Source organism: Athalia rosae, chromosome 1 (assembly GCF_917208135.1).
Source record: "Athalia rosae chromosome 1, iyAthRosa1.1, whole genome shotgun sequence".
Classification (NCBI taxonomy): domain Eukaryota; kingdom Metazoa; phylum Arthropoda; class Insecta; order Hymenoptera; family Athaliidae; genus Athalia; species Athalia rosae.
The window spans coordinates 7,750,272-7,773,511 of record NC_064026.1 but is presented as its reverse complement, the minus strand read 5'-3'; the positions used below and the strand labels follow the sequence as shown (position 1 = coordinate 7,773,511).

The 23,240-nt window shown below is 43.9% G+C and overlaps 2 protein-coding genes and 1 long non-coding RNA gene across 3 annotated transcripts in view; 1 reads left to right on the top strand and 2 right to left on the bottom strand.

The window, feature by feature from the left end:
• Positions 1-32: 32 nt before the first annotated feature.
• LOC105686082 (chondroadherin-like protein) lies at positions 33-4,896 on the bottom strand. Its single transcript, XM_012400682.3, has 6 exons — positions 3,711-4,896; positions 2,886-3,189; positions 2,315-2,543; positions 1,643-2,238; positions 1,155-1,572; positions 33-958 (listed from the first exon to the last, which is right to left on the bottom strand). Exons 1-6 carry the CDS (start codon positions 3,912-3,914, stop codon positions 310-312), a joined length of 2,400 nt encoding a protein of 799 aa, XP_012256105.2. The 5' UTR covers positions 3,915-4,896; the 3' UTR covers positions 33-309.
• Positions 4,897-13,022: 8,126 nt separating this feature from the next.
• Positions 13,023-22,653, top strand: LOC125502275. The gene is made up of 3 exons (XR_007280169.1): positions 13,023-14,621; positions 14,692-14,910; positions 22,538-22,653. It is a non-coding gene; the product is annotated as an uncharacterized LOC125502275 (long non-coding RNA).
• Positions 22,059-23,240, bottom strand: part of LOC105685963 (homeobox protein dve-1) — a 32,832-nt gene continuing 31,650 nt past the window's right edge. The window contains exons 6-7 of the mRNA XM_048660405.1: positions 22,727-23,104; positions 22,059-22,370 (exon numbers count right to left, since the gene is read on the bottom strand). Of these exons, the coding sequence (XP_048516362.1) occupies positions 22,194-22,370; positions 22,727-23,104 (555 nt within the window). The 3' untranslated portion in view covers positions 22,059-22,193. The remainder of the gene's footprint in view (positions 22,371-22,726; positions 23,105-23,240) is intronic.

Here is a 23,240-nt window from a genome sequence, read left to right as displayed (position 1 = left end):
GACACCGGTCAGTCTTTGATAAATAAAAAATGTAAGTAACTTAACTTTATATTAAAATTAATTATACAGTTTTTTCATTTGCTCGTATTTTGCTATACGTTAATCAATCAATCAATTACCATTTGCATTTATCTGAACACGTAAACTTGTCAACGTAGATCACAAAGGTCAGAACCGTCGAATTTGATAGTCCCCGCTCTCCATACATTCGCGATCCACCCCTATTAAAACCACCCCTAGTCGCAAACTGCTTTATCGGCTGCACGTCTCACCGATCCTCGTCCAGACGCTCCGTTTTCATCGGTTGTTCTAGAAGTCGCTTTCGGGAGCAGTCGGTCTGTAACCGCTCCTCGGTTCCCTGGCTAAACTCTTGATGACCAGTCCACTGTTCGACTTATAGACGATATTTGGCACGATTCCATTGTTCGCGTCCGAGTCTTCGTCGTCGGACGAATGTCCGTTCTTCGCGTTTCCACGCCGTTTCTTGTGTCTTGCCGCAGGTGTCAGAGGACGCGGTCGGGTCTTGGCACCTTCATCCGATTGCGAGTCACTCTTGATCTTCGGTCGTCGAGATAACAGAGTCCTGTTGGCGGTGGTTTCGGTGGTAGAATCAAGCGGCGATTGGGCGGAGTCACCTAAATCATTTGTCGACTGGTTTCTCTCGAGACTGGCCCTTCGTCTCCTGATCTCGCGTCTTTCTTCTCTTTTGGCCAAATTCTCATCGCTCAAAGTCCGTTTTCGAGGTCTTCTGGTCCTCCTTTTTTTCGAACGGAGATTGTCCACGGAACCGAGAAAATGGGTGGGCCCACTCTCCATCGATATTGTGTCCAGACCGTCCATCGAATGGGCGAGACGCGGCATGTGAACGGCCTCCTCGTAACTCGGAGGTCCGATTAACTCCAGAGGATTTACACGTGGCACCGGCGGTTGCTCGATAAATTCCTCCTCCGTTTGAGTTCTGAAAATATAAAATGCGGATGTTGAGGCATTTTCGCCCTACAAATATCCTTATTCGGCTCGTATATCGTTAGGACACCGAACGCGTGATAATTCTCCTTGAGAACGCCTAAATCGGATGAGATCAGAACGATTGGTATCAAGAGGTTTTTGCTGACATTGGAATTATCGTACACACGTGTTGACCAACGACTGACCTTCTTTGTAGAAGCCTTAGTCTTTCCCTAGCTTCGGCCCTCTCCAGCTCCTGACGTTCCAAATGAGCCTGTCTCTTCATTTTCATCGCATGTCTAAGGGAGACGATACTCCCGAATACTATGACCATGGTCAATATACTGACCAGAATCATTCCCCAGGCCTTATCTTTCGAGTTGAAATTTGGACCGGTCCACGTATCGTGGCATGCGCTCTCCCACGAGAAGCCAGATATATTACTGGGACTCTGACATATCAGACTTTGCCCACTGGTTTTACCAGGGGGTTCGGTTAGGTATACATAAATGTCATAGATGTGCTCGCAATCGCATCGCCAAGGGTTATCTTCCAAATATATTCTCTGCAGCAGTGGATTTTCGGAGAATACCGATTTCGGGGGTGCTGCGGTTAGACGATTACCTGAACAAAGAAACACGTTAATAAACGTCGGGATTTAAGGAGGTGATTCATCATCGGAACGAATCCTCACCCGACAAATCAATTTTGACGAGATTAGGCAGAAGGTCGAAACTTTCGTTGTTCAATTCGACGAGTCTATTCTGTTTCAGGGACAGACTCGTGAGTGACGGAGATTCCAGATGATCGGGAATGGCGATTACGCGATTGTTTCCCAGGTTCAGGGTTCTCAGGTTTGGCATGGCACTGAGAACGTCGCTTTTAAAGTTAGTTATCAAATTTGCGGATAGATCCAACAATGAAGTCGAAGTGGTCAAGTTTGGAAACTCGAACAAACTATTGTAAGACAAGTTCACAAGTTTCAAGTTTACGTTCTCCTTTAAAACTCCCCAGTGAATATTCTGAAGCGAATTCGACGACAAGTCAAGGATCTCAAGTTTCGCCAAACCCGCCAGAGCAGTTTTGTTCAAAACATCCAGTCCGTTTCCAGCTAACGTTATTTGCTGAAGTTCCTTGTTCTTGGCAAAAATTTGATTCGGAAGGAGTCGGATCATGTTTCGCGATAATTTCGCATGGGTCAGCATGGGGAATCCGTGGAGTCCAGGTCGATCCAGATTGCACCTCGACACGTCCAATCTCTTCAAATTTCCGTGCGTCAATGTGTCGTATCTGTGAAATTTGGGTAATTCGTCGAAAAATAAACGCCACCCCATTTTCGTTCGTTCATATTTTTATGTTCACCTACCGCGTACTGAACACCAAAGTCGGGTTATTCGATAGACGCAGTTCTTCCAAGTTTGGTAAACCTCGCAAGGTATCCGGTTCCAAATAATTCAACCGGCAGTCGGACACGTCCAGCCATCTCAGAGATATACTTTTCGGGTTTTGCATCAGTCTTATGGGATTTCCTGCGAGGCTCAAGGTCGACAGTACGGGTAACCCGCTGAGGCTTACATTGACGAATTCTTTCACCACTGAAACGAGACGAAATCTGACAATTACCGCAAGCGTGGAGTCCGACTCGGTCGAAGTACCTAACGTCGCAGTCGGGGTGGATGATTGGAAAAATCGGAAGCAGAGATCGTGACGGTGCGGAAAAGTTAGTAGAGCTTATCTCGAGCGCTACCTGCACCGATCAAAAAGAATACGGATACTGATACTAACTCACGTATACTCGAGTCTAACTGATCTTATCACGATGAATGAATCAGGAGAGAAACGAAGGTTTCAGAGTAAAACAAAATCTATAACTTCGGAACAAGGTGCGACAGCGGAATACGAATTCTGTCATTTTGTCTGATGAAAGTCATTCTTACTGCAGTGACTGAAATCGAGCGCCTGCAAGCTCGGGCTCGTCAACCCATCTAGACTCGATATCGGATTTCCACTGAAATATAGAATCTTCAGACTCGCCAGTTGGCTTATCGATTCGACTTCGGAAACGCTGGTAAACGAGTTGCCGGACAAATCGAGTCTCTCCAGTTTACTCAAGGTTTGCAGATTGCTCGGCAATGCGGCCAGTCGATTTCTCGCCAAGTTGAGATACTCCAAGTTATAATACAGCGTTACTCTGTCCGATAATTCTTCCAGCACGTTCCCAGACAAATCCAAGTGCTGCACCTGTCCGTGGGTACATATGATCATGATTAATGATTTCGTGTACAATAAAAAAAACTTCAAAAACATAATGACCGCTCATCGAGTAGATCGGTACGATTGAGTGGCTACCCTTCGTAACAACCTCGACGCGACATCGGGTAAAATTTTGAGCTTTGCTGTAGATCGAAGCTAGTCAATGATGAAAATCAAAAAGGACTTTCCATCATCTGGTGGTTTTCGTTCTCCGAGGGAACCGGTCGCATCATTGAGTCAAATTACGTATTCGAATTCACTTAGGTTGGTAGAGTTACAGATAACGTTGTGCAAACATGAGGAAAGATACAGTAAACATTTTTCAAGTCATTGCCCCAAAAGAACCGAGAGTTAAAACGACGATACTCCTCCGTACATCGGTGTGTCAAGAAATGATGACATTATTACCCGTCCCGAATTGGGTCATCCGAATATCCTCCCCCCGCTTTATGACCGGGGATTACAGCGGTGACTCATGAAAGTTTCACACGCGGTATGCGCGTACTCACCGAATCGCTCAAATTATCTGGAAATTCGTTGAGGCCCTGTTTAACGCAAACGACGGTACTGGGTACCTGGTCCAGGTGACAGACGCATCTCTCCGGGCAATCCCCACTGGCCTCAAGAACCACCGATGCAAATGAAACGGCAAAAATGTACCAGCGTAACATGTGATCGGCAACGAACATTTTGAATCCACGGTGTTTCGCCATCCTTTACTCATTCAAAGAGTAATATTCATGCCAATTTTTGGCGCTCGATCGCGCTTGATATCTCACACCGTTTAATATCACTTTGCACCACGACGGTAACGTCATCGTTGAAGGGCGGACGTCATTTGGATCCGTTGAATTCCCGACACCAATTAACCGTTGACCCAGAAATGTGTTTCGTTCAATTTGTTCTTTGACTCTCCGTTATTATTTCTCTCTCTATTTTTCAGATGAATGGAACACCTGCACCGACACCACTACTCCTCGCTTTTACCTCTAGGTCTGCACAGGGAGCGGTTACGTACGTTACATACGTTTCTGTGACTTATCATAGTGCTTGATAAGTGGCGCGCACGCGGCTCACCCGGATATCTCATGGAGATAACCTGCCCCGGCGAATGTTTAACAACTGTTCGAAATATCTGTCATCGTACGTTAAACGCGCTGACAATTTTTCACTTCCATTTTATAATCGAATGCCCCGCCGGTGGTCGAAGAAGCTCACATGTTCTCCGGAGGCGTCGCGACGCTCTTCCCGTAAAGCTCACCGATTATCGATCCATCGGACGGCTTCAATTCCTCCTCGACGCTATCTGGGACGTCGGCGAACGATAGCGTCCGAAAATTGTGGATCATCGAAGAGAGATGAAATCGTGACAAATCAAGGGTTACTTGTACGAAGAATCGGTTCGTCAGACCCCGATACGCGTTTTCAGAAAAACTACACTTCGAAGAAGACTTTCTGGAATTCGAGGCGTTTAGAATCTCTCTTGGTATATCGAACTTTTTTTTCAAAGTTTGAATTCAAAATTTTTTTTGCGTAACGATAGGTGATTCGGGGAGCCGTATGAGGTGGTTGAGTTATGAATTTGGAATGAGCTACGGTTCGAAGAACACGATTAGGACGTTTTCACGCTTCATTTTGTAATTATATGAGAGTACACACGGTGTGTGTGCACATGTGTGCACATTGATTCGTACGCTGTATGAAATACATTATACTTGGGTGTAACGTTGGTTTTCACGTGGACATCGCGCGATGGGAAGTATGCGTTAGCTCATACATAGATGTGTACGCGTACCTATATATATATATGTATATATATATTTGGTGCAGAGAATATCTTCTCGTTGAAAAATATATAAGACGTTAGATAAATATCTGAAGTACCCCGCAAAGCCGATATTGAGCGAACAGCTATAAGCTTCTCTCGGCTGACCCACGCGGATATTTTTCCCATATTTTCTCCCCCCATTTTCTGGAGCCACCACCACAGACCCCAATTGACCCTTATAATATAGATCTTTTTCCTTTCCACGTGGTGCTAGTTTCGTACAGGGTATGCCGTGAGGAATCATGTCTGGTAGTCAGACTGCAAGTTGACATTTTACATCTTATTCAAATTCGCTTTTTCTCCCAATAGTTTTTTCCCTTGGCTACAATTTTTTCAAATTGTATCGGAGCTCGAATTTCCAAAATGTTATATTTCTAATCTATTGAAACTTCACCAAATTTCTTACAATTACATCAAACGGACGTAGCTGCCCGTTCCTCTTTATTCCGCCAGCATTTAATTTCGACGTTATAGTTCGGTGAAAATGATCATTTTCCATTCGTAGACAGAGCGAATTGCGAAGGAGTGTCCGTTGGTTGGTTTTCTCTGGTTTCAGGGTTCGCTCGAACCGTTTTTATTTCATTTTTATTTTTTGCGGTTCCACTCGGACCAATCGTATCCGTGGGTCACACCCTCTGTTGGTGCTAGTGGCTTAGCTGGCGCCGGCGCTTAGCTCAAAGCTTATCCACGAACCGAGAGGGCGAAACTCAGCAGGGAATCCCTCTCTACCTGTTGATGCCAACCAACCCCTTCCGTGATCTCGCAAATCCAATATTCTCCAGTCACATTCCGCGTCACGCCTCTATCGCGGATTACATCTACCTATACCTAGGTGTATACCCACCCGCGGTGAAAATCGTGTTATCCCGACACCCTCTTTGTCTTTTCAGTTTTATTTCTATTTTTAAAAATTCTCCACTCGTCGCACTCATCAAATTTGCAGGAATCGTATTACGCTAACCCCTTGGAACTGAAGAAATTCTCATCATAAAAATAATTCCTTCAAAGTTCGCTCAGTCTTCGTAACGAAGTATAATTTTAGTTCACGTTACGAGCAGAATCCGTAAATTTTTAAGTCAATAATGAACTCTCGATGAAGAATGTTTCTAATTTGGGTCGGGGTAATGAACGTAAATGGATGGCAAATTTCATCGTACAGCGATATGCAAGCAACGCATGTCGGTATTACGTTATAGGATCGTATACATGTATCTACGTTATAAGGGTGAAATGACATCAGGTTAGTTAAGTACCTACCTGCGTCCGCAAGTAATATAGAGTACACAGGTATAAAGTTTAAGGTCAGCTCGGACACGGTCCATCGTCAATTGCGGATCCCTCAATGCGGACGCACTGCGATTGTTTCTTTGTAGAAAAAAGAAATGATCCACGTGCACATGTGGATAGCAGGGGTGACGATCCGGGTGCTGGGAGGGGGAAAAATGTCATCGAGTTTATACCGTTGAGTCGAGGCATTTCTCGCGACTAAATTCCTCCCTCTATTATTTCGAAGCGAAGAGAAAAGTCGCGTCGGAGAGAAAAAGTAGAAAAGAGGGTCAAATAAATGAAGAGATAAAGATAAAGAAGTAGAAAGAGAGAGGAAGAAAAAAAAGATAATAATAGCTCGCGTAATTAAAAGTCGATCAACTCGTGCATCGAGCTTTTTCGATAAAGATACGAGCGGTTGACTCCGCGCCGCTTTTCGCCGGTCTATATAGAACGATGTTGAAGCCACTCGGTGGGATATATATAATACATAATAACACCGGAGAAATGTTATCTAATACACGCGGTATACTTACTACACAGTACGTACAGTAAGTTCCAGGGGCGAACGGCCCTGCGCTCTTTTCGTCCGTCTGTCTGTCCCCGGAGGTGTATGCGGCTCTTTTGCTTAGGTATCTCGCGTCGCCCCTGTACAGATGTATATATATTTTTAACGTCTTCATTTCCGTCCCCGGTACACCGGAAATGACGAGACGATACCTCGCGGTGTTTCAAGTATTGATCAGTTCGAACCGGGTGCCACCCAACCTCCCTCCTTCTCCTCCCGAGGCTCCCACCCGGTACATCTACTCGTCGAAGGGTAGACGACGACGTTGGCGAAGGGGAGGAAAATTGTGGGTGGCGTGGCGGCCGGAGGTGGGCGAATTCAGTTCAGCTTTTACTGAGATGGCCGCTCTTAGGCGGCGGTGGGAGGGGGTGTATCTTCGGTTATCAGCTGTCTTCTTTCATTTCAAAGATTTCTTTGCTTCTTGTTCCCGCGATGACGGGCTATGCGGGACTCTTTTCCCCCGTAATATACCGCGGGGTTGTCTCGCCACCATTGCAAGTTTAACTCCCTCAACTTCCTCTCGCTGCATCCGCCTCCCCCCCCACCCCCCCCCCTGCAGCCACCCCCTCCCTGCGCAAAGTCTTTTCGTCGATAAATTTATCCTGCATCGTATTTTAGAGGTTCTGTTTTCTCGCCTGGTCGGATGTATTCAGTCTCGTCGTCGAGGGGGTTTAATAATTTTTTCACTAGAGCTTCCAGTTTTTGTTTTACCTTAAATTTCCCCGATGCGTGTACACTTGCAAAAACCACTCCTGCCGGTGCAGCGGATGCAGCGGATGCGCGAATATCCAGCGTCGTTGCTGGCGGAGATTATGCGGTACGCAATTAATTAACCAATTAAATCTTACTTACCCAGGTTGTATCGGCCGCGATTCTCACACTTCTAGATTACGACGCTGCCGTCTATAATTCGGCTACCGACATCCCTGCGAGGATGAACCTTGTTCACAGATGAATGAAATGTATTTCAAATTCGTTCGATTCATTTTTCGTCTGTCAAATGCGGCTGAGAATTTTACGCTGCCTATGAGATTAAAAAGGGCGCTCCGAAATCCCGCCACCTTCGTCCGCGTATATATTATATGCATAATTCTTTTCTCTTTTCTTCCGTTGCCTATCTCTATCTCTTTTTCTACAGATCCCTACCGGCCCAGTCCCTGTTTTCCTTCACGAATGTTCCTACCACGACGGGGGATACCGCGTGCACAGAGAGAATTCGTTAAAAAAGTATCATTTAAAGGGTGGCTTATCTCCTCGGAACCGCTACGCATATAGCTTTTGTCATTTTAGACGCCCTACGATCAAGTGACATCTTTTCAACCGCTCACTCGTAATTGGTCTGGCGTGTTTATAAATCAGGGGTAGATCGGCGATTGTGTGTTTTCGCTGATACCGTTCCGCTCCAATCCCTTCGCCGCATTATTATGAACATTGTTATCATCGCGAATGATAAAAAAAAAAAAAAATGAAAAGATTATCACACTTTCGAGTGTTTGTAAAATAATTCGACGCGAACGAGTGTGGGTGCGTAAAATTTTGTTACTTCGGCGAAAAAAATTTCGTGATATTCTCGGGGGGGGGGGGGGGGGGGCTGTATATACGTACACATGTGCATAATAAATACTAAACGCTGTATATCGGAGATCGTTAGGATCAATGTAACGGTGTGAACTCAGCCTAAGCTCGGAGATTTTACGTTGAAATTTGAATGGATGTGTCGGTTGTTTGTGGTTCAGCGCTCCCTTAACAAGATCAGGATTCGCACATCTGGTGGGTCCCTCGACCTCCCCCGCGACCTGCCTCCCTCCTACTCCTCTTTTTGGCACCGGGACCGGGACTCCCGCGTCTCAGTATCTCCGAGCGCATTGTCTAATCGTCGCTCGACTCTCTCGCTACTCTCAGACGAGACAAATCCGCATTCAAATTCAACGCTAAGTCTCCACCCCCCATCCTTAACCTCGCTCCCTATCCCATCTACGTTTCTCCAACTTCAGGTGTTAACTGTTCGAGAATTAAATCTGTTGGAACGAGAAAAAAGAATTTGGAAAAATCGAACATCATTCTCCCGTTATTGTTCGGGTCCCTCTCAAAAGTATTGTATATAACCCGCTCTGGCGACTCTCTTACCAGATATTGAATTTTTTCAAAGACATCACTCGCGATGGAATATTATTATTATCGTATATTCGTACGACGTATTCGTCATGTTCCTTAGGTAACTTACACGTCCGTTTACACGATTTCTGTATCAGCGCATTACGAGAAAACGTCGAACGGATGAGTGTATATTTAGGTCCTATCTGCGTCGTAGGAGCCCGAAGAGTCTGAAGATGTCGTTTTTCCGGGCAAAATGCCAATCCTAGTCGATGCTTTTTATTGCCTTGATAAGCGGCCTGCACCGTTTTACTTCGCTCAACGTACCTCTGCAGGCACCCTCTACATCTCGCCTGTACATCTGCAGTGTTAAAGTCTTCGGATGTAATCTTTACGTCTGTCGTCAACGCGGACGTCGTTCCGGTCTTAACAGATTCACTTCGACTAGTACCGCCGTCAGTTTCACTTCTCGCATTCTCAATGTTGCAGATTAACATCTAGGCTTGTTTCGTCCTCGCGAAGACCCTTCGCCATAGCTGGTGTAAAAGAACTTCGAAGAAGCCACATGTTTTCTTGTTTAAGGGTAGTCTTGCTGTCTGAAGGTCGCATCTCTCGAAAAATAAATTAATACGAACCACAAAATAAGCAAATTAGATACAAATTAATTTAGGTCGAACGTGCTCAGAAAATCCAAATTTTTGGGGGTCGAAGCATCTTTTTTTTTTCAATGTTATCCACATTTTTCTGTGGGTCACGCTCTTCTGATTAATAATTCTGGAAATGATAGCGTTATATGAGACCCAAAAAAGGGATCGATCATTTTTATTTTTTAATTCGTTGAAAATGTTGCCTCGTGATTTTACTCTTTCTGCGGTAGAAGAGGCGCGTGAGCGATAACACGTTCTCCTTGCTACGTAGCCACGAGCGGGCGAACTGTAATGCGGGAATGCTCCGAAGGTTCGTTATAACGTGGTTAAATTGCGGTAACCGTGTACCCTGGCGAAAACGAGTAGTAGGTAGACTAATCGAGTGATTGAATAATCGAGTAATCGAGAAACGGAGCGACCGCCTATTTCCGTACCTTATTCTCCGTTACAGAGAAGCTGCTGACTCGCGGTCGAAAGGGTACTGGAAACGAAAACGCGCTGTGGCCGTGGGTTAAAATTCAGGGGAGAGTTACGCAGACGATGACAACTGCGATACACCGTGGACACAGTTTAATCGAATCATTCGAGGTCGACGTAAGAAAACCATGAGTTGTAAGTTACTTATTTGACAAGGTGGACTTAAAATTTGAAACTTGGCAGCTTAAAGCGGCTCACCTCTTTCTTTGAGGGGGGGGCGAGCATCTCGCCGGTTACATGAAAATCTATAATAAAGCGTTCCTGTGGGATACGAGACTCCAGATTTATGACTCGCTGGTTGGATCGCGCCTCAGTTCCAAACCCCCTCGACGAGTCTCATCCCCGTAACGGTGCTAAATTATTATGGGTAGATATTTAACGATATAACGTCTGCAACGAACTGCAAAATTAATTTCTTCTTCTTCTTTTTTTTTTCTTTTCTTCTCTAACCAACTAACTCTTCACGTTTCTTACACAATTATCCTTTACGTGAAACTAAATTTAACACGCACAGATCGTAGATCGGGAGATTTCAACTTATACGTATACGTATACTAAAATTCCGTGCTCGGTGCGGCAATACGAAAGATTATATGATACGCATGTACACATGTACATGTACACGTTGAAACTTTTAGTTTGTCTTACATTAATTAAGTCGTCGCTTCGGATGGCGTTGGAGATTAGTAAAGGAAAGAGTCGAGGCTGCAATAAGCGACGTGCCGGAGAGTTTGAGAAAAATGAAACGATCCGGACAAAATATATATACATATATTATACACGAAATTAAAAAGGGAAAAAAGCCAACGTTTGAATATATATGCGCGCGAAAATAAGAAGCCCGCACGAGATGATCCAGGGGTGGTTTATCTTGGTTAGGGGTTTGGTTTTTGGGGGGTGGCAGTTATTTTCAATTACCCCCTGCCCCCCTCGACTCCCCCCCCCCCCACCCATCTCAGGGGCGTGTAGTAATGTATGCGAGATAAAGGCCAGAGAGGCGCCTCCGCGTAGACTAAGATATTATAGGGAAATGGTATAAGGCATGGTTCGGGGGGGCCCATAACTTATCGCAGATTTAAGGCTCTTAGACTTAAGGGACTCTAATAATAATATAGAGCCATTCTTGGTCGTTATAGAATTCGCGGGTGTTCGTACGTGCAAAATGTGGCCATGGGATTCTACCTGCGACCGCGACCGGAATAAAGTTCATTCGAAATTTCACGGTGAATTTAAAAGTAGTCCGGATTGAAAATGAAGGAATACGAGCACGCGAAACAACTGAGAAAATACGTCTACGTTTATCTTCCACGAAATAATTATGGGGTATAATTACAAGGGAGTCTGGATTGTGAGTTTCGCGAAAGTTGAGTGTTCAGATACAATACACAAGCGAAACGGCTCACATCCAGGAAAAATTAATGGGAGTTTCGCCGGTGCGAGAGAACGGGAAATTTGTCAGTGTTTGTTTCATTGAATAACGTGTTATTTCGCGGTGTGGTGTACACGCGGTGTGTACGTGAGTATAAAGATTCAAAGTAGCTTTCTCGGTAGATCGCAGAGGCGTCTGGTCAGATAATGCAAAGATGGTGGGTGGTAGTTTAGGAGATTTAAGAGAGTATTTCCCGGTAAACAAAAGCCACGATAAATTTCGTAAGTCACAGAATTAATAAAAGATTACACCTCGGTTACCGCGCTGCCGCGAGATAAGGCTCGACTCCCTGAGGTCTGAGAAGCTAAATCATCGGATATCTTACCCATAATACATAAACCACCCTTCAAGCTTACGAATACATGCCATGCCTCTATGCTATCTCGTAACATTGGTATACCGGCAGACCGGCTTCTCGAACGAAAATAATAAGAAAAAAAAAAAAAAATACCGAACATTTTGAATAAATAACAGATGCCCCACCCCTTCCGTACGTCCCGTTAACCCAAAAAATATGGAAACACGCGTGGTTACGCGCAGAAAAACGCATTGATTGTCCGGAAGAAAGAAGGAATAAATGAAGAACAAGGATATCAAACCGCTCCGTAGATCAGCGTGTCGCGGTGTACGCTAAGAAATTGGGGACGTCTGCGAATAAAATCAAAGCCTCTTGCGGCAGGGTCCGCAAACTTTCGGATGTGTGGAAGAAATTATCCCCTGGGAAAATGAGGTTCGCATGCGCCTCTGTGTTTGTACGAATATCGGTATCTGTAGGACACAGATCGTCGATATTATTATTTGCTTATTATTAGGATAAGACGAGGAACGCGAAGCAAACACGACGGGGCAGTACAGTGTACGGTGGGTATATGGATCCCTTATTAATTGGCAGGACACTTTCATAGATGGATGGTTCTTAGTAGGGTGGGTTAAGACCGGGCGCTTTGATGTTGGTTAAGGTCCATTTGATTTCGGGAACCCCAATTAATTAATTGAGAGGTATAGTTAGATGATGAAACGAGTCTTAGGTTGATAACGCCAATCTGTAGCGGTCGACTGGCGATTCTCTTCGTTTGCTCTCTTCGCATACGTCGTCCTCGCTTCTCTTCTCTTCTCTTCTCTTCTATTCCGGTCGCGAGGGACACCGGCCGACTCCATAGAAACTTGAATCTTGGCACTGCCGCTTAGGTTAACAACTGTGCCCCACCTAACAACGTTACCGAACCCCCGCCAAGGTCTCAACGAGGTCACCGCGGGACTTGGAGGAATTTCACCGACACTTTGAACCGTTCGAACGGACGTATCCAACCCCCTTTTCTTCGTAATACCACCCTTTACCTTTTCTGCCAAATTTAACCACCCCATTCATCGGACCAACCGACTAATCGACGCTGACGACGAAGAGTCAGAATCGTGAGTAAGTTCTTGGTCCTTCTTCAACTTGCGAAGCAGGGATATCGTGTTTTTTTTTTTGGGGGGGAATCGGAGATTCTGCCTAAGTCGAACGAATGCGTAGGAAATAAAATGAAATTGATGATTTGACGAAAATTAAGAGATTACGATGATAGAAGAGAAACCAAAAACACATGAAGCGCCAGTTATCCTAGATATAAAGTGAACGGTAATCAACACCGTGTAAGTTGTAAAAGAAATTTTTAATGACCTCTCAGCCACCGTAACGTTATGTCAACGTTACTTAAGTGCAAAAGGAGATATTTCGAAACACTCTTTACAGACATCCTATTACACCGCTCTCATTATCGTCTTAGGTAGGTACGTTAAATCTTTTAGAGACTTTCTCGTAGAATTTTCTGAGAAAGCGAACCAACGACTCATAATATAAGGCAGAAAATGTCCGTGGAAAATGAACGTTGATTAATCAACGGTTTGATCGTGAGCGTGAAAACGTTGAATCTCGGTCGCGGCGTATACATATATATACGTAGTTTACGGTTCAACCCCCCCTCGCCTGTACGCTTTTACCAATCTAGTTACGAACCTGGCGAGAAGTTGAAAAAGTTTTTTGCCTCTATCTCGGTGCGCAGCGTGCGACGTCGGTCCCCGGGAGCGAGTAAACGTGTAGGATATCTATATCTAGGCCCGGGTACGGGTTAAGCCTCCAGTATTAAGACACGATGTAAGAAGGCGCGGATACGGTGCGCCCGGCGGTCGGTGATCTATGGCGGGATTACCGGCAGCGGTATTTCTTCATAACCGTTTCTCCTTCTCCTTCTCTTTCTACCGCTCCTTATTCCCTCGGTTTCACCTTCTCCTTCGTCTCCTCGCCCCGTTCGCTTCGCTCCTGTATCTCCCCGCCGCCCCCATATACCATCCCGCTTTGCGGGGGGGTTGTATCTTAATAACATTCATGAGCTCAGATATACTTGCTAGATTTATTGCCGCTGCTCCAAGAGCAAACCTCTATCCCTCTCCGGCCCCGGGGCGCCTCCGACGTCCCGAACGCGCGACCATTCTGGACCAAAGATTCGCGCAACGAAACGGCGACGCGCGTCAATCCACGGATATCACGAAATGCGGGAGTCGTCGCAGTGGTCGTCGAACATCTCGACAATTTTTTGGATCACCGTTCGGTCGCTCGAACGCGAACGTGAAGAAATTCGGTTTACAATATTAACCGATAAGGCTGTGGACGGAAGAAAGCAAAGGTTTTATCTGTTATCAATTGAGTTTCTCCCCACCGTATTATAATAGCCAGCGTTTTCCCCAGCCATCCGGGGGTTTCCAGCAGCAGTTTTCCCGCGACTGGTACGTCGACGACCCGCGCTTCGATATTTATGGCCTTCTGTATATTACATATCAGTGCTGACTTCTTTTTACTCCCTTTGTACCGCGCGCATATTTTCCAACGGAGATTCCTTCCTGCCACGAGGACGAAAAGTAAATTAAGCCGCCTCGCGCGAATATTCCAACCCCCCGGTAAAATGTAGGGCAGTTGTTCATAAAACGCGTGAAAAACCGCATCGGGTACAACGGACAAGCTATAGAGAAAACTGGAGAAGAAGAATAATCGTGAAACTAATCGCTGTCCGACATCCCCTCGCACCCCGCGCAAGGGCCTCAACCCTACGACGAAGCGTAACGCGTGTATAGGTATGCCGCGACAATCGCGTGATCGTACAGAGGGTGCTTACACGTCCGATCTTTCGTGCTTCCTTTGCAGGTTTAGGAGTCTCGCTCGCTTCTTTGCTTACGCCCCGAAGAAGTCACCCCCCCCGCGGGGGTTTGGATGCGACATAGCGCGGCGAGCGTCGAGGGGGTGGAAGAAAACCAGAGGAACATACGAAGGTACGAACGTCGTCGCCGCCGTGTTGGTGAGAGCCGAGATGCGCGGGTGTTGGCGTAAGCTGCTCGCGCGCCGCGCAAGGCAATACAGATTTATGTAAGTATTTAGCGCAGGCTCTTTGCTTTATCGCAAACCACCCAGCCAAGACGCTTGGTATTAATATACTACACCTATATATAGTGATGTACGTACGTACAACGCACACCTACGAGGTGGTACGAATAAATGTACGGTGTATCGCATGAACAAGAAACACCGAATGAAAAGAAAGAAAAAAAAAATGATGAATTTATCAAGGGCAATGTGATTATCGAGAACTTGTGTGTACGAGAACGATCGTCGATTAGATCGTGTGTGTGTAGGTACAGTAAAGAGAAATAGAGTGAAAAGGGGAATTATTGAAACCGTATATACGTAATGAAGAGACATTGATTTTTTCGACCGACTAGCTAAACTTTATCCGAAGACAATGACGCTGCATAAGTCGCGAAGAAAGTTGAAAATTTATCTGTAAGAGTGAGAAAATACAAAGAAGAGAGCGGGGGCGAGGGGGGTATATAACAGGTAAGTAAGACGTTGGTAAGGAAGTACCCGGGTCTTAATCTAAGACGTATTGCCTCCGCGATCTTGCGGAGCGACACTCATCCTGCTCTAGAGCTTGAATGAGATGCGGCCTACTCCTCTTTTAAATCCTACGTTGAATAAACATGGCGTCTAGAAGGAGACTCGCTTCCAGTTAAGTTCGGAACACCGGTAAGAATTATGTTCGCAATATCCATTCACCGCACGCCCAGATATAGGTGGAAATGTCACGCGAGTTATAAGAATGATTCGCGATTATGGAGAATACTATATCCGATCTTGAAAATCTGAAGAGTGAAAAATTGGCGATGACTCCATTAATTTTGGAGCTACATTAATTTGACTTTTGAATTCGGATTCCTGGGATGCAAATACATGAGAATAGTATATGGACCCAAATAAAGAACATTTTTGATTGTATTTCCTTTTGGATGTTTTCGATTTTTGGGTCATAAATAAATTATGTTTAAAATCGATCGAAAGATACTTTTTTTATGTATTTTGACCCGAGGAGCACGAATCTGAAAGTTAAATTGATCTATCTATAAAATTGACCGAGTTATCCTCAATTTTCAGCTTTTTGGGGTCAAAAATAAAAAATTGATTTTTTAGACTATCTTAATGTAATTCAAGCTCAGGAATCCGAATCCGGAAGAAAAATTGATCTATCTGCAAAATTGATCGAGTTATCCCCATTTTTTCGCATTTTTTGGCATAAATTTGAGGATATCTCGAAGGGAAAAAATCGTAGCTCAATTTCGACAACGGATTCGTGTTCCTGAGGTCAAAATACGTAAGAAAAGTGCCATACGATCAATTTTTAAAAATAAAAATTTTTCGTCAAAATTTGAAAAAATCGTAAGGGGTACCCCTTGGAAAAATCTCAGATTTTGGCCAAAAATTTTTATTTTTTAAAATTGATCGTACGGCACTTTTCTTACGTATTTTGACCTCAGGAACACGAATCCGTTGTCGAAATTGAGCTACGATTTTTTCCCTTCGAGATATCCTCAAATTTATGCCAAAAAATGCGAAAAAATGGGGATAACTCGGTCAATTTTATAGATAGACCAATTTGACTTGTGAATTCGTATTTCTGGGCTCAAAATACATAAGAATAGCATATAAAATGAAATATCGATTTTTGACCCCAAAATCGAAAATTTTTCAAGGAGTACCCCTTTGGATTTTTTCAAGTTTTGGCAAGGAAGTGGCGATAACTTGAAAGTTTCGATAGACGGATCTATTTAGTTCTCAGGATCAGGAAATTTTTCAAAGCTTAATCGACGTTTCGGGTAGATGAAGCCAAAGTAGCAATATAATGAAGCATGTCGGTACACCGATTATATGTACAATATTTCCTATATTGTTGCACGATTTGTTTTTATTATATGTATCGGACGTAATGGATTTTCAGTTTTGTATTTCTTGTTATTGTTATTTTCTAAGTACCCCTACGTGTATGTACTCGTGATCGAAAGTATAGGTATAGATACATACCTATACTATACAGCAACTAGGTAACGGCTGCGGCGGGAGACAAGGAGGATTCTGCTCGGCGAACCGTATAAGAAAGCTAAAAGCCATAGGTAGCGTATATACATCGTCCCCCGAAGGGCTTAAGACATATAGTATTTTCGTTGATCCTTCGGACAGAGCTCCCTAATCAATACGATGTCCATTTTCCTCAAATTTTCTTTTATATACCCTTCCCTTATCATAAGACATATGGATACCGGAACGAGCTTAGACTGACAGTGGCCAGATCACAACGATTCGTAACTCCAATTCCACGCGGTCCTCACGACGACGTTCCAATATACGTTACATGTATAAATCTAACGACTCACCCCGCGCTTTTTCATCTCGATCAATTTTCTTTCGTCAACTTCTCCAATTTCTCCGTCTGGATAGACCTGCGGTATCACTGCAATCTAAAATCTGAACAAATGGAAGCCACGTAGGTCATTAGCGGGCGTGAACAATCGCAGGTGATGAAATCCGCGTCCTGAATATGAAGGACGTCGAAGAGCGTGGGAGGAAAAATGTCGCCGTTCGCTTCTTCGGATATACATCGTATAAATTAGGTATAGCTGGTAGTATTTTCGTTACGACATAATAACTAGCCAAGAGAATAGGCGATCTTAATGCTATCTTAAGCCCCGGTTACACCATAAATTATGTATCGTTCGGGCGTAAGATGCGGAGATCCTTGGAGCACCTGCTGTACCCTTCCTTCCGTACCGCGATTCTCCCCGCGCAGTCCTTCTTACCGTCGCTGAGCGCCGCAACGCTCGACGTCTTAGGGAACTCGGGGGGTCCCTAAATTTTCTCCGAGTCTATAAGGGTTAAGGAATTAACTGGGCATAGATACAGGTTACGTTGCGGAGCTTAATAACCCAACCTAGAAGACGTTCTACTCGGGTGCAGGCGTCTTCCTTACAGCCGAATTGGGGGGGGGGGGGGGAGGGGGACGTAAGTTGCTGTCCTTAACGGAAGCCATTACAAGGATTTCTTTTATTTACGGTCGCGAGGACTGCCCCGAGGGTCTCACCTCCCGCCATTCCTTCGTCATTCCCCCCTCCCCCGGGTCCACGTTTTTCCTGCATCACTCTCTCTCTCTATCCCTCTCTCTCGCCGACTGCAACACACCCCCGATGATGGCTAAGTGTCCTAATCTTCCCTGCTTAGTTTCGTCGATAGATCTTGGCCAATGTTAAACGTCCCCGATTAAGTGTACGCTTAACCGCTTAGCGGTCTAATAACGATACAAGGAGCTATAGATCAATTAAGCTTTATTTGCCGGAAGAAAAACATCCACGGATTTCTTCATCTTACCACTCTAGAGACACGGACTAGACGGGGTCCGTAATGGAAGTGTGGCCGTCTTGGAACTGGCATTCCTTGAATTCGAATCGTCGCGGATTTAGCTGATTTTTGTAATTTCATTGGCAAAATTCAGCGGTAACTCCGTAGTGGGTCGACAGTTGTATTTTTGAGTTATTTTGCGGAATTTTGATCACCCGGTAATTGATTTGGGAATTTTAGTTAACGTCTAACGCCCGACCCCCGTAGTCTTCGAGTTTCTTTTGTTGAGTTTTTTGTAGTTCCGGGATCTAGAGATAAAAGTAGGACCGCGACGAGGCGACGCGTCGCCAAATTCCCGGGTAAAACCTGCCCGGGGTAAAATTCGCGTCACAATATATACCCAACGCACAATATTCCATCGTTTTCCAAGTTCATCCCCGCAAGGGGCAAGGGAATCTTCTCTTATGGCTCATTAATTTCAATCGCCCGTAGCCTTCGGAGACTTTAGCTTCGAGTCGTAATTTTTAGTACAGCGTAGCTTTGGGTGGGATTAAAGAATAAGATGAGGCAGAGTTCATTTATACGACCACCTTTACTTTTCCACCCTGTACAGTTGGTATCTTCTTTTTTTCACCCTTATATAGATATATATAGTCGCACACCGACCTTCTCTCCTCCCCTACGCTGTACGCTATACTGAGATTATTAAGCCAATCCCATGGCTAATTTGTGAGGTCTTAAGCCTCCGCCCCCGTGAACCATTTTTTTTTATCTCACAGTCTTCAAATTGGCCAACTTTTGGTTTCAAAATCAACGAACCACCTCACATGAAGCTTTTGTTGGTTGGCTGCTTCGCAAGTTTGGATATCTCTTTCAAAATAGTAAAATGTTGTTCAAAATATCATCACCCCTAATAAATCGTCCGGTATTTCCGATTGTACAAGGATCAATCTCACGATTGATTATTCTTCCGTGTAATATTGAGAGAGGAGAGGTGGTGCGGGAGCGACTGTGGAACACGCGGGTAGAGGTATAAGGTAAGTACATTATCTATCTAGGAACGTCCGGCGGCCGCATGGAATAGAATAGTTTGGTATATCCTAGTAGCTAGTATAATAGATAGCGTAGCACCAGCTTTCTGCATTCAACAACTTTACTGACAGCTCACCGGATAGGAAGATAAGAACCACCCTATCGGAATACCAGAGTACCGGTGGCACAATGCCCCTTTGGAATCGCGTGTAGGAGTATTTAGTAAACTCCTGTGTCTCTCTGCCTTCTCGCCTCGTCAAAACCATTTTCTTCGCTCTGGGTCGCTTTCCGACGTTACCGATTTCCCATCTCCCAAAACTTTTCCCATGATCTATGAGTTACGTATCTATTTACATGCATATATGTATGTATCATACATACGGATGTATATATAATACAAGTTTCGGCAAATCTACGACCATATTTTCAGAAATATATACTTCTTATTTAGTTAGAAAAGATTATCAGATCTTCGTTGTAACGTTATCCTTATTATTTTTTTTTTTTATGAAGATTGATACGAATATTATAACGTATTATAAACCGCAATCGTATCAATGTCGGCATTTGATTAATAATAGTAATTAACGAAGCACGAGCGAACTTCGGATTAAATTCGTAGCTACTTAGTGAATAGGGTATAGGGGGGGGGGGGGGGGCGGGGGAAATATATTTCATCCCAATTTTCCGGGGAGAGGTTGTTAAATTAAGCCAACGTTGGATGACAAATTGAGATCAGATAAAAAGATGATCCCTGGGCTGCTGACTTCTATATTTTTATAAGGCTTTCTTTCCCTCCCGCGAGTCCTTCTTTCCCCATCTGACAAAAAAAATAACCTCCTCCCTGCCCCCCTCTTCTCTCCCTTGCAGCTTTCTCGCATATACTTCGACGATAAGCGGGCGCAAGCTACCCTTGTGACGACGCGGGGGTGGATTTTCTTACACAAATTGGAGAGACTTCGTCGTATCGTTTTGACTAAACTGAAATTAAGCCGTATAAGCGGAAGGAATATAGTAGAAAAAAAAAAATAAAAACTGTTCCCATTGTTTCGTACGAGGTGAAAGGAAAAATATACGCCGCTAAAATTTCGGAGCGTTTTTGGCTCGATGTTTTCGTGAGGGTGAGCTTTGAATATTATCTCAATGGAATAGTTTTCGTATGGGGTTGATAAACGCGTGCGCTTACCGAGAACGCGAGTTCGTTCAGACGGCTAACGTTTGAGCAGCTTGTATCAAATTTCAACTTCCATCTTCATGTCCTTCTTGATTCTCCATCTCGAGCGAGTTTGCATCGAGTTTATGTATCCTAGAAGAAGATAAGAGGTTTGGCGCGGTATTAATGCAAGTTAGACTCGATGTTTTGTGGATGAAAGGAAGCTGGGGATCCTCGTAAGACGTTTTAATTGGACAAATCCGCCTATCCTCATTAAATCCAGGACCGCCCCCGCCGCTTCTCTTCTGCTCCATCTGTGTACTATAAAGGATGATGATATATCCCTCATCTTTGTGTTATTCCTGCTTACTCGGAATTCCGAAAGTGGAATACCGTGAAACGAGGAACAGATATCCCTCGGCAAGTACAGGTTTACGTTTTTGCTTCTCTGATCTCGATCCGCATTCAACCCTAATAATATCCCATGTACCCACTACATACTTAAAATAAAACTTTCTTTCGTCATTGGCTATCTTTTCCACCCACCCCTCCCTTCTTCGTTATTATCCTTCGGCATGAGCGCTAATGCGGATGATTGACGGACTGAATGCCAACCCTGAACTGACATTGACGGTATTGGGGTACGATTTCACGCACTATCACCTTCGCCGATATATTTACACATTAGTGAATCAGGTGTGAAAAATCGATTTCTCTCCTCGATATACCAGGAGCGCAACGAAAGTTTCGCTAATCTTTTTTTTTAGACACCAGTCTCGCACCTACCCATTTGATAATGTGTAAATCGATCGATCGGAGTCCCGTATCCTCGGCAAGATGATGTTACACCATTGACTATTGTCACGCTTGAGTTGGGTTTTAGCTTTGATGACAGTATCCTGGGGTGCTTAGTCCTATCTTAGCAATCAGATATCACGACCTACGAGCAAGTTTAGAGGGGTTTCAATTGCGGAGTGTTACGTATCATATAACTATATAATCTAGTCCCTCTCAAATGCATTCTGTACTGTCAACCGAATCAATTGGCATCGAAAGAGGTTGTCGGAAGTAAGATTATTTTTTCAAATCAATATTCATTTACCTTCTGTCCAAAGTCCGCGTGTCCAAAGAAATCAACAGTTTCGACGCATCGGATTTACTCTGACATTTTTCTGCACATTCAAAAGATTATTGGGAATTTTTTCCAAAAGAAATTTTATGGGTGAAAAAAAAAAAAAAATCATCAACATACCGTTTATTAACTATTCCTTCTTTCATTTTATTTGTTCTTTTAGTTTTTTTTTTAATCTTTAATTTTTATTTTTTGTTACGCAATAATGATAATAATAATAATAATCATCATAATAATAATAATAACAATGATAATAATATTAATAGTGATAGGAGTAATAATAATATGGTAATGGTAATAATAGTAATAATGATATTAATTCAAAGTTTTTAATTACAACGGAGGTACGGTTTACTTATTCACACTTCATTACCTTGATGTCGGAAGCGGTTTGTTTTTTCGTCATATAGGGGAAGGCAGGACGAATCGAGGTACTAAAGGAAACCATGGGTAAAGAAAAAATTTCAATCCAGAATAATTGATATTTACAAAATTTAGGGGGTACCCCGCCTTCCCCTATAAACATATATTATATTCTTTTTTTTTCATCGTCAGTATTATTTATTTTTTTGGAATTGCATACCGATTAATCAACATTAAAGAATTAACAAATTATTCAACAAATTGCATTTATGTATTATACAGTGTACACGGTTAAGAGTATGTAATCAACTAGTCGGCGTGGTATGGATGCGGTTGTGGGGATTCACCCTCGAATAAAGCCATTTTTAGACGTTTGCACTTGGCTCGGCGATTCTTGAACCAAAATTGTACGTTCTTCGGTTCGAGTCGCGGAAACTTCTGGCGGTACGGCATGCGGTTCAATTCTTCGGTATATTTTAGAATCAGCTGTAACGTCGAAATAAATATTATTATTACTATTATCGACATCGTCGATAACGCGATTATTATCGTGGCCGAAAAAAAGTTAAATAATCAATTCGCCGAAAGTGCGATCAGTTCGAAAATGTCGTTATTCAGTTCCATGCAAATAATTCTCTTTTTTTTTCTAATAGGTAATATTTCATAATCAGCGAGAGGATTTCACCGAAACCACGCTCACAGCCGTGAATCGCGTGTAGAGATCATTAGGCGTCGGCAATAAACTAATCAAAGTGATAAGAAAAAATGTGATACGAATTAAAATGAATTTCGTATTGGATTAAAAAAATATGAATAAATAAAATATGAAAAAATTCAAATACCGCATGACTAGGGTGAGTGTTGAGGGTGAACCATGCCTCCAGTCTTGGAACCTCGGTGACAGGGTCGATGAAAGTTCTGTTCCTTTTCCTCCTTTCGTCCAACAGACTTGCCGGACATCCCGGAGGTCCTCGCGGGGGCAGGTAATGCATGTACATGATGCTGTGACCGAACATCGGGCTCGGAACGAGAGGGAACCCCGAAGGAAGCGGACCCGTCGGGTGCGACTCGTCGTCTTCCGATCCAGAAGATGCCCTTGCGTCCTCCTGTTTCACCGAGGATGGAGTCGACGAAGGCGGTTGCTGATCTTCCGGTCTTGTCGTCAAGGACAACGGACCCACCGGGGGACTCGCCGGGGGACAGGGCGACGGAGAAGTCGACTGATAACCAGAGGGGGAAGTCTTTCGTAGTGGTAATACTTCACTCAGAACCAGGGTGGACAATAAAATGGGTGCGGGCCTTATTGTTTTTTAATTTTATTCATTCATTTTTTGTTTGATTGTTTGTTTTTTTTTT